General features: G+C 45.4%; 1 protein-coding gene across 4 annotated transcripts in view; it reads right to left on the reverse strand.

Moving 5' to 3' along the window:
- Window positions 1-2,782: 2,782 nt before the first annotated feature.
- PACS1 (phosphofurin acidic cluster sorting protein 1) overlaps window positions 2,783-15,828 on the reverse strand; it is a 79,869-nt gene continuing 66,823 nt past the window's right edge. For all 4 annotated transcript variants that reach the window (XM_035097680.3, XM_088660149.1, XM_060269481.2 and 1 more), the window contains exons 20-24: window positions 10,238-10,280; window positions 9,265-9,400; window positions 8,551-8,777; window positions 8,076-8,195; window positions 2,783-7,699 (exon numbers count right to left, since the gene is read on the reverse strand). In XM_035097680.3, the coding sequence (XP_034953571.2) occupies window positions 7,587-7,699; window positions 8,076-8,195; window positions 8,551-8,777; window positions 9,265-9,400; window positions 10,238-10,280 (639 nt within the window). In that variant the 3' untranslated portion in view covers window positions 2,783-7,586. The remainder of the gene's footprint in view (window positions 7,700-8,075; window positions 8,196-8,550; window positions 8,778-9,264; window positions 9,401-10,237; window positions 10,281-15,828) is intronic.

Raw genomic sequence — 15,828 nt, forward strand, 5'->3', positions numbered from 1 at the left:
CCTATCCTAGGCAAGTTTGCTCCGAAACAAATCTTCGTGTGCGATGTGGTTTAGCGCCCTGCTAACGGTGCATAGATCGCCTCCTCCTTGGCGTGCGAAAGTTCTCCTACCATTAAGTCCCCTCTTTTTTAGGGGGAATGGAGCCTTTTCTTCCCTTTGGCTGCGTTGCGGGGAGGCCTTTTACTTACTCTGGCGTCCGGTTGACCCCCCCCCCCCGCTTAGGAATTTGTTTCTTAGAAGGGGGGATTATGCATGATCCTAGCGCAGAGAGACCGATTCCGTAGGTCGGCTGATTTAGTTAATTGATTTTGCCCAAGTGTTCCCTATGAAGATCAAGTGATTGTTAAGCCACTCTGAAAAGTGTCGTTCGGGGGGGGGGGGATAGGGGTCTCCTAACAACTTTCAGCACCCTTAAACTACAGCTCCCAGAAATGCTTGAGGGAACCATGGCATCATAGTGGCATCATAGTGCTTTACCTGTATACAGTATTGTGAATGTGGCCACGTATGCTGAGAGAAGTGGCTGGCCCAAGGTCACGCAATGAATTTCATGAGGGTTAGTGGGGATTTAAACCTGGGCACCCCCTGGTCCTAGCCCAGTGCTTTAACCACACCACATTAGCTTCCATTACCAGTTTTCCCCTGTCTTCACTCCCTCAATGTATAGCTGAATGAGCAACCATCCAACACATACTTAAACTGGGAGTAAGTTCCACTGAGAAGAGCCAAGTTTTTTTTAAAAAAATTTTTTTAATTAAATATCTTCTTGGTTCACAAAAAATGTGCATTATCTTTTTCTTTTCCCAAATCCAAATCGTAAAGTCTTTTTTTACATGTGATGTGAGACATCAGGTAGGGGAAGGAGGAGGGGAGAGAGAAGGGGGAGAGGGGATTGTGGTGGCAATGTTTAGTATAGTGTAGGTTTGGCCTACACTTAAAGTAGGTAAGAACTTAGTGCTCCTCTATTTCTTCTAGCTGCCTACTGCTGTTGCCTCCACCATTTCTTTTTATTTGCTAGGTGGCAGCCCTCCAGGATGGGATTTCTCTTTTTAGAGATACCAAAGACAATAATCCCAAACACACTAACGAGAGAATCAGTTTCGTTGAACTCTGGGAGGTTTGCAGCTTGCATAAACATTTGTGGGATTATAATGCAAGTTTCTCTCCTCCTATGCTTATGTGGGAAGTTTAAAGAAATTTTCTCTTCAAAGGAAGCTCCTAATATCTACACAGCAAGACCAGTTTGTTACTCGATTAGAAAACTTTATTATACAGTAATCTGAAAATGTATTTTAGTAGACAGGTGTTTTAAGTTTTTGTACTGAAATAATTATTCCAGAAACCCCATAGGACACCTATAATTTTTTTAAAAAGGCAATCCCATTCTTTAGCACGTTTGAGGAGTGGTGTCAGGATAATGTATGTGTATGTTGCTAAAGGAATTATCTAGCACTGTACACTCTTTCCTACAGTAGTTTTATTTGTGTGCCTTGTTAGCTAACCCGACGTGAGTTTTATAACATGCATTACTGCTGCTGCTAAGTTTATATCCTAACACTTCTTCCAAAGGAGCCCAGAATGGCAAACAAACCAGCAATAAAAATATATATAAAATTCATTTAGATAATGGACCTAGCAATGTGGTTTAATATTGCGTATCTTTTGTTTATCTAGATTGCTTTATGGCCATGTTTATGGCTTTCTGACCATATTAAAGATAAGGATAGTTTTTTACTGCCGTGTCATGAAAAGTAGTTGAGAAGCAGCTGAAGGAACATTTGTGTCCTGCGGAAGGATACAACCATGAGGTCTGCTCATCTGGGCTAAGGTTCTACAACAAAGGGGGACCTTCCTGTGCGGGTTCCCAATTCTTTCTAGACTGGCACCAGTGCAGGCAAACACCTGTTGTACAAAGCAGTGGTTTTCAACCAGAGTGCCGTGGTGCCCTAGGGTGCCTTGAATGATGGTCAGGGGTACCATGGGCAACACTGGCCTCTGTCCCTTTTTCCTTCCCTCCCTCCTCTGATGCCCTCTTGCATCTCTGCCTCCCTAAGGCTTGCACAGCTGTTTGGTGCAGCAGCCTTGGCTAAAAGCTCCGCAGGCAAATGGTGCCTCTGGGACTGGCCAGGGGGTGGTTCCCAGACCCTTGTGGGACAGTGGGAGGAAGCACCTCTCTTTGGGGTGGGGTGGGGAGCTCAGATACCAGGGGCAGAAGCTGCAACTGCCCAGAGGACTCCCAAGGAGAGGGGAGAGGAGGCTGAAGGAACACTCCACAAGGGTGGGTGCTTGAAAAAGGGTGAGAGACTGCCAGTTCTGAGGCAAGGGTAACATAATTGGGCTTCTACGCCCCACAGGGGTGCTGCAGAAAAATGTAGTTTGTCAACGGAGCAGTGGACTCAGAGGTTGGAAACCTCTGGTATAAGGTATAGGAGAGCTTTAAATTCCACACTGCTGTTACCCATTGCCAAAGTGTCAGAATATTTTTGCTTCTGTGATTCATAAGCTTTTGTTTTCCCCCAGAGGACTGTTGTGCCAGTTGCAAAGTATTCAAATTCTTTGTGCATTAAAGCAAAGAAAAGCAAAACATAGCAAGTTGAAATGCAGTTTCTCCATTTCAGCTATAAGGCCTCCCGCCCCAGTTCTCTGCTTTTAGATTTTGGAAAAGTAAAGTCTTAGTGGCTAATTATCTTGTATTGCCCCTTTGCTTTTCTCATGTGGACCATATCCAATGAGGTTTAAGGAGGAACTAAAGCATAAAGTGATCAAGCTTGAGATTTTAAAGTATTATTTTAAAAAACACAATTTATTTAATGAAAAACTCCAAAAATAGTGAGTGGGAGTGGGGAGACAACAGACCCCACCTGCCAAGGATAGAATGCATCAAATACCAACAAGGCTCCAAAATTTAACCAAGCAGAGATTCTTAATGTGGATCACTTGGAGCCTGCAGTACAAACCAAGACAATCAACACACTTACAAAAAGAAAGGAGAATAAAATGAGATTATATACAAAACTCATATTTATGTACAGTGGCTGGGATACATAACAGACACAAAAATCCAGATAATCTGAATTTATAGACAAAAGTTCCAGAATGTGCAAAATCCACACAGCAAAAACAGGAAACACAATGGTCCTCAGATGGACACACTTACTGTAACAGTCGAGACATGAGAAATTAGGCCTGAGGCAAGGCTGTACGGAAGCAATGAACAGAGACCTTGGAGAGCTCCCTGGAGCAGAGTGCCTCCCTATCTTGGCTCTTTCCTGGGAGTGTCATTCCCTAGGGAAGAGTGTACTCTTTGGTAGGCTCTTTCGTGGGGCTGGCTCAGGAGTGGTAGGTGGGTATTGGGGTAAGGAGGAACCAAGTGAAATGATGCTCAGGGAATGAATATGATGTGTGTGGTCATTGAGTTGCTACCCCATCTGCATGTCCCTGAGGCAGGGTGATTTTCCTTCCAGGCTAGGAGTCTGTGACTTACTTTCACCTTTCGCTAGGCACAAAGGACAAAGTGCTTAATGTGGGAGCGACTCCTGCCTATCCATCCTCGGAGGCACATCCATTCAGCTTAGCCTCCTGAACCTGCATTCCTCAGGGAAGAGAAAGGACCACCCATTCAGAAGGGATTGGATAGAGTGCCAGGATCCTTCCTACAGTGCCAACAGTTTACACTGGGAGGATGCTGCATGTGCACCCATTCCAAAGCAAGCAGCTGAAGGACTTGGTTTCCAGAGCTATCTGGACAGCTGCTTCTTGGAATAAACCTCCCTTCCACTCCCTTGTGCATTATGGGTGCAGGAAGGTTAAACACTGGAGAACCTAAAGGGAAAAAGGAGGGGGGAACCAAGCCAGCTGTCTGCCCCTAGTCCTGCAGGTGGTTTCACAAATTCTAACAAGCCCAAGCTCAACAAGCCCCTCTCTGTCCCTGACCACAGCTGTGAGAGCAAGAGTGTGTGCGTGCCTTTACAAAGCATGAATCTGAACAGCCAGGTCACAAAGAAAAATCCAACACATGTGAGGCGGTCCTGTGCTGGTTTGACTGACAGATGGGCACATACGGTGTCAACACTGCACCAATCTGACTTGCGGAGTGGGCGGGGGCAATAGTGTGCACTTCTATAGAAGCCCAGGATGCAGCTACAGACACAGACTTCTGTCACTACTTGCCCTTCTCCCACATCCATTTCCGATTGGCCAAAGGCAACCAAGAGGAAGTCATAAAAGTTAAACCATGGTGAAGGCAGAGTTGATTGGCTGCTGAATGAATCCCATCCACTCGTAAGTTCCACCCTGTTCTCGAGATGCACAGCTTGTGACCCTGGCCCACCACCACCACTGACCGTAGCCTGCCAGGTGCTCAACAATCTCTCCATTTCTAAAGTTTTGAACAACAATAGCAAGCTTACTGAGCCCCTGGTGGGCTACCATGTGCTGCTGGTGGACCCCACTCAGTTTAGGGAAGGTCGTAAGTTTCACAGGCCAAACTTTAAAAAAGGATCTTAAAATAGAAGCCCATTAGGGTGGATGTTTCCGTGTCAAAGAATCCTGGACGTTGGCTACTTGGAGCCAAACTGCTCCCTTGCTTCTCCCAACTTGGAAATGGGTTGCCTTTTGCTGGCTCTCTCAGACCCTTGACCTGAAGCAATTTCACTGGAAGTGACATTTGCTTATGGAGGAAGGCAAATGAATATGAAAATGAGACGGGAAGCATTTCTACACAGCAAGTAGGAAGAAAATGTTCAGAGTTGTGCTTATTTAAATACCCCGTGTTCTGGGTGGCACCTCACTGCTCCCTTTCATGCCCCCAAAGCCCATGGCTCCCACATTTGAGCCAAGGAGTTTATTCAGAATTCAATGAGTGGGGAGGACACAAAAAGAGATCTAACTCAAAAGGAAATATGTAGCATGCCAAGATATCTGTGACATCTCCTCCTTGAAGCAGGGGGCTGCAGTGTTCAGGACAGACGCACAAGATCAAGTTCACTGTGTGGCTCTGAGAGCATTGCTTGGGACAGAGTAGTACAAAAGCCACATTTGTTAACGTAGTCACAGCAGCAGGAGCCAAGAGAAGGAAACGGAAAAAAGTGTACAGGTTTTTTTTATCTGCCACTGAGACTCCACAACGAGGGAGATGCAATCCGATCCAGGGGCCCACGGCCAGTTAAGCCTCGGAGGGGACACCCCACCCAGGGGCATAAGGTGAACGAAGCTGCTGGTACTTGTAGTCATTCTTCTTGGGATCTCTCTCTCAAGAAACAGCTGCAGTGGCTTAAGGACAGGCCTAAAAGAACTGGCCTTGGGGAGAAACTTCTTGAAGGCAAAGAGCTGCCTGGATCCTCCTCTTTCAATCTGGGAAGCAGAGCAGATTGCTCAAGAGTTATTTATAAATCCAGCTCTCTCCCTGCCACCTCCACATTTCCCCTTCCACTGTAATAGCATAGAAACCAGAATCACCACTTCCAGCTAGACAAAATTTCACTCTGCTTACACACACAGTTACTTTAAGCTGAATTTTGGGGCCTCTGAAAATATATGTGGATTCAAAAATCTAAAAACCATCTAAAAGACTGAATGTGGATTGTACACGCCACTGTTTGACAGAGCCACACTGTATGCTATGAGCAGTTAAGTGCTTAAGCATTATAATGGCTGTTTCAAACAGCCAATAAAGTGGGCTGATGATGTGCTGCCAACCCCCACAGTAGGGGTGGTTTGATTTATTGCTGGTCAGGGACAGATAAAAAGCAGCACAGCTCCCTGGAAGCACCTCAGAGCTGCTGACAAAGCGCTCTAGGAGAGGAGGCAAGGTGGCTCCCATTTGTCCCCTGCAATACCAGCTTCAGGGCCCCCGGTTTGTTTTCATGTTTTACTACCTTAGCAAAACAAAAAACAAAACAGGAGTGCCAATGCTTGGAGAAGGAAGGAGGGAAGGTCTTTGAGGGACAGAAGTGCATATCAAGCACATAAAAACTGCCCTCTGAAGTGCAGGCTTACTACACAAAAGTAGCCTTTTCTCCAGCCTTCCTTAAGCATCACTATGTTGCCATTGGTAAAACCATTTTGCATCACTGTCAAGGAACCTCTGGTCTCAGCCATGCATCCAACCCCTGCAGCTATTCAACTTGCTCCCTTCAAGTCTCAGGGCAAAGGCTGATCTCTTGCATGCCAAGGCGAGCGCTTAGAAGAGGAATGCTTGGCAAGGTCTGCTACTTCTGGTATGGCACATAGAGTTCCCAGAGGCTCTGCAACATGGGGCTACTTCAAATAAAAACCCCAAAACTGAAATGCCCAAAGGGAAGGAATGCTGCTGGGATCCCAACCATGCCTTATAAATGGCTGTGGCAAGTTGACTGCACAGATGGCTGAGCAGGTCCCCCCCCCCCAAAAAAAAGTATCTCCTTGTGCTGAGCTGCATCACACCACAAGGCAGGCTCAGGAGCCAGAAAGAGGGCAGAGGAACAGGGTGTCACTTCTCCTCTTGACTGTAGCATGTGGCTGAGAGCACACACCTCTCAGAACTGTTGCCAAACACAGATGAACAGGGTGAGTTTCAGGACAGGCTGTCTAATGAAGTTATCCAACTCTTCAGTATGGTGGACAACCTCCCCCACCCCTCACTGCACTGTGATGCCACACTAGCAAGTGGAGTCTTACAAAGAAATGGAAATGTATCTTAGGCAAACAGTGACCTAAGATCTTTTAAAAAACATTTCGAAGGTGAGATGAGGAGGGGAAGTGTAAGAAAAGAGCAGTACAAAAAATGAAAGAGTGAAGGGACACAGCCACCGGAGCTCAGTGGATGTGGCTGTCGAAGAAAAGCGTCTGCTTCTAGCTCCCTACAACTGACTTTTCTGCTCTTCATCTTTGCAATAAGTGGCAACCATGCAAGATTGCTGAGACTCCTTCCACCAACTTGGCATGTTTGACCTAGCAACGTGACACAGGATGGGTTGGAGGCAGGAGAAAAGGCCTTGCCTGCTAATGGCAAGAACCAGATAGGGTTGAGTTTGGTTGCTAACACAACAGCCAATGTGGGCTTTGCAAGCTTTGTGCTTTTGGAAAGGCTGAGGTTGAAAAGGAGAACTTTGAGAGTGGGTGCTCAGTAAAGCTCTCGGTTGGCTCAGCAAAAGCTAAAATGTAAAAAAGAACAATATTGTTAAAGGCGAAGTTTTGTGGACCACAAGTTCTCAAACACATTCTTCAGGAAGACAGAGGCATGCCAGCTCAGAGAAGGAGTGTGCGCCAGGAGTGATGGGAAACCAATAGAATCCAAATACTTTGGGATTCGTTCCCAAAATGCAATGCACTCAGCACAGATGGAAGCTGGACACCCACGACATGATGTGGCAGAAAAATATGAGAAAGCAATTGGCGGGTGGCTCCTTGGCTGGAGACAAAAATGTAGCATCTCTCTTGGCACCAGAGGCTGGTCCCTCCCTGGCGAGACCCGATCAACACACAGTAATGCAACATGGGTGAAGTTACCACAGGACAGCTCTGATTTGGCTGATGGTTTGGACATAGGTGATGCCGCATTGCAGCAGAGTGATGAGGACACAGGAGGGACCACCATGTTGTCATCATCAGGCCGGTTTTGAGCCAAAGAGTCCGACAGGGAAGTGTTTCACATGGGTTGGCCACTGGGCAGCTAACTGGAAAAACTTGATGTCACTCCACTCCACACCATCAATGGAAACTAGGGAGAAGAGAGAAGATTCCTATGAACATAGGAAGCTGTCTTATACAATGTATTCTTCATTGGTACACTCAGGATGTTAGAGGCAGGGACCTTTCCCATCCCCTACTGCTTGGTTCCAGTTATTGAATCTGGGACCTCTTAAATCCACTGAACTCTGTTCTGCTCCCCAACACAACAGCTGTGCTGAGAAATGAAGAGTTGGTCACTTCTGGATCTGGCTCTTTGGTTGGATCCAATTCCCTAACCCACTATAAATTATTATAAAGAATATAATGAAATCCCTTCTGGTTTATCAGGTCCCTCGCCATTTTGAAATCCTTCCCAGTCACCTTCAATACTATCAGGCATCCCTGATCCCAGGGGCAAGCATTACCTTTCAGCATAGTTTGCTGCTGTTTTGCAGAGCAGATCAGCCGGCTGATTCCATCAATCATTTGGCTCTTGGAATCTACTTCTCTCTCTTTGGGTTTCTTGCTCAGAAAAATTGTGGGAACTAGAAAGCACAAGGACCTCCAATTAGTGAAAACTAGTCTCTCTCTTAAAACATGAAGTAGAAGAGTTGGCATGCTTATGGCAAGACTTGCAGGGTCAGTGGTGGAGCTTCATGCTCTGGCACCAGGGGGCGGAGGGCAGGTGGGGGGCCAGCCGCGATGGCACCCCACGGGATCTCCCTGCTGGGGGCGGTGCACTCCACCCGCACTCCTCTTCCTCCGCCAGTGTGTAGGGTTAAGTCTTCAGCAGTGCTAAATGGTTCAAGGGGCAGACTATCATGCAAAAGCCTGCTGGCAATTTGCCCTCCAGAAAGGAGCACCTCCAGTAAAGAGGAAGTGTCACTCTCCATAACTCACCTTTCTTATTCTTCTCTTTGGTGACAACAGTCATGGCCATGGTCCCAGACAACTGGGTTTCCCCACTGTTTGGAAGCCGTGACACCTGCACCGAGCGGAAGACACTCTTGAGTGTATTTTTGGAGCTGGCATCCTTTTTCTCCCCTTCCTTCTTTTTTTCCATGGCTTGAACTAGCCAATAATCCACCTGCAACCCAATGACATCGCCATAAGGGCTATTGGGGGACCTGTGATCAAGTGACAGGAAAAAGTGGGGAAAAAACATGAGCAAGTACTGCATTGTTGAAAAAGCTATTGCTAACTGACATATTTGCACTGACAACAGATATATTTGAAAAAGGGACTTTAGGACTTTTGGGGAAAGAACATGGCGGACTGAATGTTTTTTGCTGGCAGGCTGCCGATGGAGATAATTATGTGGTGACTGATGATAGCCAGGCATAAATCTTGACTATTGAATTCACTCTGGAGATAAGAGTAAACGGGGAGTTAAGCTCTGATGCCCCGATACTTCGGGAGACTGACTAGAATAGTATTCTAATGTATGATCAGAGTAAAGAGACGGTGGTATGTACACAGTCTATGGCATTTACTTTGCTCTTAGGATCTTTCATAATTTATTTTCCCAGCAAATATGTCCAGGGTTCCCAACCTGATAAGGAGAAATAGCACAACCTCCATCCACACAAATTGTTTTCATACCCAGAGACTTACCCCATGACAGCCAGTCCACTAGTCATAGAGGGAGATGATGGAGGGGTGGCAGTGACGTCCCTGGAAAGCCCAGAAGAAGAAGGGGGAGAAGTGGAGGGAACTGTGAGGCTGATGATGGGAGAATCATCTCCCTCTCCTGCAAAGGAAGGAAATCATGAGATGGAGAAGGAAGATTTACCTGCTAAATAGAAGCAATGTTAATTCTCAGGTTCTCTTGCTGAGCCTTTCATTTTAATTACAAGGCATTTATCCTAAGTTAAAGAAAGTTTCTCTAGCACTATTACTTATGCCAGCATTTTCCAAATGTCTGATAGTTGGGTCATGGCATTTACTTTTCTTAGACTAGAAACACCTACACTTTTGCTTTTACAAAGACATGCAGTATTCTAATCAGCTTCTGGAACAATGGGTAGGCATCCTCCTTACAACTATGGGATAAATCTCTTTGATTTTGTCTCCTAAACTCTTATTTACTCAGTCAATTCAGGTCTCAGGAATTGGATTGGGGGTTTCTGAACAATAGATATGCACCTGGGATTTATTCCACACTTGTCAGCCGAATAGCAGGCTGCATCCCAGGACATCTTTATCCACAACCCCCTCTTACGATACCCTTGCTCGATGGCTGGCAGAGAGAGGTGGGATTAATGCTGCATGAGGACCTCCCCACTCTAGGCATAGAGTATTGGATGGATCCATCCTAGTAGCTTAACTTTTTACAGGCACATTTCAGACCCTTCCTAGCACTCCAGCTGGTAAAATCACTGCTGGCTGATACTGTACAGCTATAGCATACTATAAAAAGCATAGGTTTTTCATGCTCTGTCAAGCTGGGTCAGCTATTTCCTAGTCAATATTACTGAAGCAGACCACCCAATTTCATGCTCGTATTCACTTAACGGAGGAAGTGGAGTAACTAGGATAACCAGTCTTTGCTCTAAGCAGCACAGGGATCTTGGTGGGTGTGCCCTACCTGTAGCCGCAGGCGAGTCTTCAATGAGGCCGACTTTAACCACCTGCAGGGGGCAGGGAGTGAGGAGGAGAGAGCAAACAATGAAGGCAAATCACTTCAAAAACAAAGCCTGACAAAGAATTTAGCTACAGGTGGAAAAGAAACACATTTGACTTTCCTAAGGAAAGTCACTTTATCTCAAAGTTATAGAAGAGAAGCACAGGACAGTTATCCCTTCTAGAACTATAATGAAAACATGGCATTCATAGTACATACCTAGGGTTTTTCTTCCCATATCTGTCCCCAGCTCAGTATTTACTATCAGCTGTTTGAGGCCTGAAACTGGGACCTAGTTCAGGAAGCCGCTGAAGACTCAAGCATGAAAATCTCTTTCCCCCTCTTTCTTATTCTAAACAGTGGAAGTGTGGCCCTCTGCTCTTAGCCTGATCTGTTGTTGCTGGCATCCATCTGTCTTAGGAGACAAATGGAATAGTGTGCCTTCAGAGATAAAGTCAAACCGTTGGAGAGTTACAGCCCCTACTGTGGCTGTAGAGACTGATATGGGAGAGACATGTTTTATCGATGGCGGGGCAGATGAAGATTTCCAGTTTTGCTGCTTCAGGTGCTCTATACGCCATAGAGCACCTGAAGCAGCAAAACTGGAAATCTTCTCTCTGTGCTCCTCCTAGTGGTCATTCCTCCTCTGGTCACTGCTATGGATACAAAACCTGACTGTCTCCAGATACTGCAATTGTCTGCAGTGGAAGGGTTAACGTTGCCAGCCTTCATGTCATGTTTGCAAACATCTTTGCAATGCATAGTTGGTCTACTAACAGGCCTACTGCCTGAAGCCAGCTCCCCATAGAGCATGCCCTTGGGGATCCTGTCATCTTCCATTCTGTGTACATGACCAAACCAGCATAGATGATGCTGAAACAGAAGTGAGAACATGCTAGGAATGTGGGTTTAGGTCAAGCTGAAGGCACAGGAGAGCAACAGGGAGAAGAATAAGCCAAGGAGATTTGGAGTGAGAACACAGCCCCATTTCACACCACTCTTATAAAGAAGGTGTCTGAGGATGAACTGTCATACTGTATGGTGCTGTGCATGTTGTCATGTAAAGACATGCTCATCTTGTGGAGCTTAGGTGGGCACCCTATCTTGTTGAGCAGTGTGGACAGTCCTTTTGGGCTGACAAGGTCAAAGGCCTTTGTCAGGTCTATGAAGGCGATGTACAAGGGGCATCTCTGCTTTCAGCATTTCTCCTGCAGCTGGCACAGTGAGAAAATAATGTTGATTGTTCGACATGAGCTCTGAAGCCCATTGTGACTCAGGATAGACCCTGTCAGTGAGTAACACAGTACTCAGCAGGAAGATTCCATGGTAGTTGTTACAATCATGGTGGCCACTTTTGCTCTTATAGAGGGTCACACATCTCTTTTTTTTTTAAACATACTTTTTATTAATTTTACAAAATACAAAAAAACAAAAAAACGGTACATACTTAAACCCCTTTTCCACCTCCTTCCTACCCACCCACATGGGTCCTCCCCTGCCACAGAAGTATCCCATGTTTGTGAACAGTCAGAAATGGTCCATTTTATGCTTGGATTTCTGTCCTCCTCCCCCTCCCCTGACCCCAAAGCCCCCCCCTGCCACCAGGGAGCTCCAGCAAACCAGGGCAGTACGCAGGAGGACATCCATCCAACCATCTATTGTTATACCAAAAAAAGAGAAAAATAGAAATAGGAAAAAAAGGGGAAAAAGAAAGGGCGAAGAAAAAAAAGAAAAAGAAAAAAACAATACAAAACAGAAAAATTTTTCTTGCATTCATAGTTGAAAAACCATATTTTATGGGCTTCCCCTCCCCCCCTTCCCCGGTTTTCATCCCTTTTTTATCATCTGCAACAGTTTCTTACTTTATAAAAATACACCTTTGTATCTTATACAACTTATAAATCAATTGTTAACATTTTCATCTAATATTCAAATCACTGAAAATTCAAACTCCCATTTTCTCTTCCCGTGCCTAATTTTTTTTTTCTCCCTCTATAAGCCTCCATATTTTCACATTTTCCAAAATCCATTCACTTTTAAAACTATAACTATTCTCAATTTAACCTTACATCCCCGATTACCGGCTCCACCCCCCCCAATCCAGCAAATTCCAAAATCAGCAGACCAGTTATAAACCTGTTAATCCATCCTTATAATCACAACATCACTTTCCCTTCACCCCACCCCCTGTTTACAGTCTCTTGCCATCCAGGTCACCATACAGGACCCCTGAATTTCTTCTCTTCTCTGCATATTTTTTCCTTCTTCCCTGTGGGCGTTCTGGAGTTCCAATAATACCAATCGTGCCCCCCTCAAAGACAGGGCACTCCATCCAACTTTTTGTAGAGTAGAGTCATCATTTTTTTCATGGTGTGTTTCATTTTGTGTTGAATCATCACAGTCCTCATCTTCATCTTTTCCTTCCCCATCATTGTCATTCTCACATTGCTCTTTTTCAGTGTCAAAAGCTTCATCTCCTAGAAAATCATATTCCGCCATCACCTCCTGAAATTTCTGCTGTAACTCCTGTCGTCGTGTCTCCTCTTGACATAACTCTATTCTTGTTTCCCACATTAAGGTCAAAACAGACCGCTGGAACTCAGGGGAACACTTTTTTGTTGACATATTTCAGTCCTGCCAAGGTCAAAACTTATCACGTGGGGTGGAATATGATCACAGTTTATTTTCTCGACTCCATTTTAACAAGCTGGCTGCATTCTTCAAGTCTTGTTAACAATAAAGTTCGAACTCACATTTCACAAGCACTTAAGCCAAAAAAGAAATTCCACAAAGTCCAGAAATACAAAGTGAAGTAAAAATTGACTTATAAATCCTGATCAACTCACTGAATTGCCTAGGCTGCCGGCTCCCGAGGGAAAGAAAGGTTTTTCTTAGGCTTTACCTCATTGCTGCAGGGCAGTCATAAACCACAGTCTCTCTCCCCTTTTCACCCTGCATCAAAGGGGATATTCTCTTTGATGCCTTTGAGGGATCCTTTTGAATTACAAATCTTCTGTTTATGGCTTCGGGTTTCTATTTACTGTCTCTTTGTTGCCGTGGGGGGGGGGGGTGGCTTCCTCTTTTCTCCCCTCTCTCCCAGACCAAATTGTTTTATAATCCAAATCGTGAGGTTACTTACAGTCTTTTCCAATCGTTTTATTTTCGGAAGAATCCAGCGCTCTCCGCCTTCGGCTTGAAGCTTCTCCCTGCTAGAATAACGTTGCCGCTCAAAATGGCCCCCGCGACTTCTACCCTCCTCGCTCCGGAGCTCTTATTAGAGCTAACCGAAGAGTTGGGGAGTCCGGATTGGGTCTGTGCCGAGCAAATTGCCCTCGGGACGCCCTTCCCGAGGTTCTAAGGGGCGCAGCGTTGCTCTCGCTGCCCTCCCCACTCCTAGCAGAGACGGGCCGTCTCGGAGACGAGACGAAACCCCGCCGATCGACGCTGGCGCTGAATCCGGAAGCCTCAGAGGGTCACACATCTCTTGTGGCACAGATCCTTTCCCCCAACACTGCAAGAGAAGACCATGGAGGTGCATAATGAGGGAGGAACTTCTGCTGGGATTCTGCCCTGTCCTGGGGCTTTACCACATGCCTGAGAGTTGATGGCATTCTTCAGCATGTCGAGGGAGGGACATCTAACGCTTCCAAGACAGGAAGAGTCTGGATGCTGTCAATTGCTGTTTCAGAGCCCATGTTTTCCCATGAGTACAGTTCTTGATAGTGCTCTGCTCATTGCTTCATCTGCTTGCTGCGGTTTGTGATGACCTCTCCAGACAAGGTATTCAGTGGTGCAGTTTTCCTGATTGTTGCTCCAAACTCCAAAGGCTGTCCTCATGCATTTGTACATTTTTAAGCATTGCCACTGTCAGCAGTGACAGTGTCAGCTCTGACACAGCTTTTAGCCAGTGGTCACTGGCACATCATCTGGCAATCTGCTTAGCACCACTCCTTGTCTTTCTCAGTGCAGCCAGCGTCTTGCCACAGGCTGCACGCTTGCAGTTCACAAGAGCCTCGCTCTCTGCAGTGATAACAGGCTCCATGTCCTTAATGCCGGCCTCAAACCAGTTGCAGATCTGCTGCTCTCTTTTGCCAAAAGAGATCATAGCTGTGTTGTAGATTGCGTCTTTGGTGTAGGTTCCACCTTGTTTCGACACTGTCTCTGGTGCAGTTCTTTAGAGCTTGTTCGATGGAATGAGAGAAGTGTTCACAAAATTCAGGCATGGTGGTTCTGGCAGTGTTGATTCAAGGCCACACTTTCTGCTTTGTGCCATGGGTCCTCTTAGGCTGGAGAAGGATTTTGCTTGCCATCAGGTGATTTGTGTTTCAGATGTGCCCTGCAACCAGGAGGTCTGCCTGATATACTTGCCAACATTCCTAAAAAAGCTAACAGCCTGAAATTTGAAACTCTCAAGCTCCCCACACTGTTCCATCAAATAATGCACACATTTTTACTTTCCTCCTGTAAATAGCATGGGGGCTTGAGAGCATTCTAAAAACTAATGCATCTGTGGTTTCGGCTTAATTGGTTGTCATCACATCAGCAGTTCCAGCGCACACTTGTGGGTCACAGTCTGCTGAGTCACTCCCTCCACCCCTGCCTGGTTCAGATTGACTCATATTTCCTCTGTGCTTTAAAAAGGAGAGCAAATAATCTTTTTGCAGGGTTTTTTTTGGGGGGGGGGGGGAATATTGCCTTTCTTGCCAGGCACACCAGTTCCTTTGCAGGGAAAGAGTTGTCCCCTCATGTCCACCTAATGGCCACACTAGCAAACACGATGAGCTTTCTTTAACCTTTAAGATCCTCCTCTGTCAAAGCAGAGGTTAGTTTGTCAAACATAGCCCAATATGTTTGGGTGAGGGTGGGAAGAGAAAAGGGAGAGCAAATTTGTTAGCAGAGACTTTGAGTGCCAGGCAGGAGTTTATGCTATATTAGAAGCAAAAAAAAACTTGTTTTGATGAATTGGAAGAGCCGCAAAAAGATTCCATTGAGCACATGGATTGATAATCTGGACAGATTAGCTACATATGAATGAATTGCATGTCAACGCAAAATAAGAATGAATAAATATGTAGAAATCTGGAACTAATATTTAAGCGATCAGGCAGATAGTGGTGGGAAGTAGAGGGAGGAGAGAGAGGTGGGAAAATATTGTTTAAAAAGGTGTAGTCATAGGTATATTAGTGTATCCAAATCTGAATTGCCAAATTGTGTTATTACTGTTCTTATGGTTTTTGTTGTATGTGTCTTTTGTGGTTGATGTTTGTATCAAAAAATCGATTAAATAATTTTTTTAAAAAAAGAGAGAGAGGAAAGATAACTTTTTGCTTTGCATGGGCCCTCCCTTGGGAGATCTGTGCTTTGAAACAGATTCAATTATTGAGGATGCAGCAGAGGCCTGCAAATAACAAATCTCCAAAAGATTTATAACACCACAATTGCAAAAACTGAGATAGAGTGCCTTGGCAAGAGAAAAGGTTTCTTCCAAATAATTATTTGTGACCATCTACCCCCCCAAAATCATGTGCAATAAAAGAGTCAAGATAAACCTAGAC

The sequence above is a fragment of the Zootoca vivipara genome, chromosome 16 (genome assembly GCF_965207765.1).
Source record: "Zootoca vivipara chromosome 16, rZooViv2.hap1.1, whole genome shotgun sequence".
NCBI classification, from domain to species: domain Eukaryota; kingdom Metazoa; phylum Chordata; class Lepidosauria; order Squamata; family Lacertidae; genus Zootoca; species Zootoca vivipara.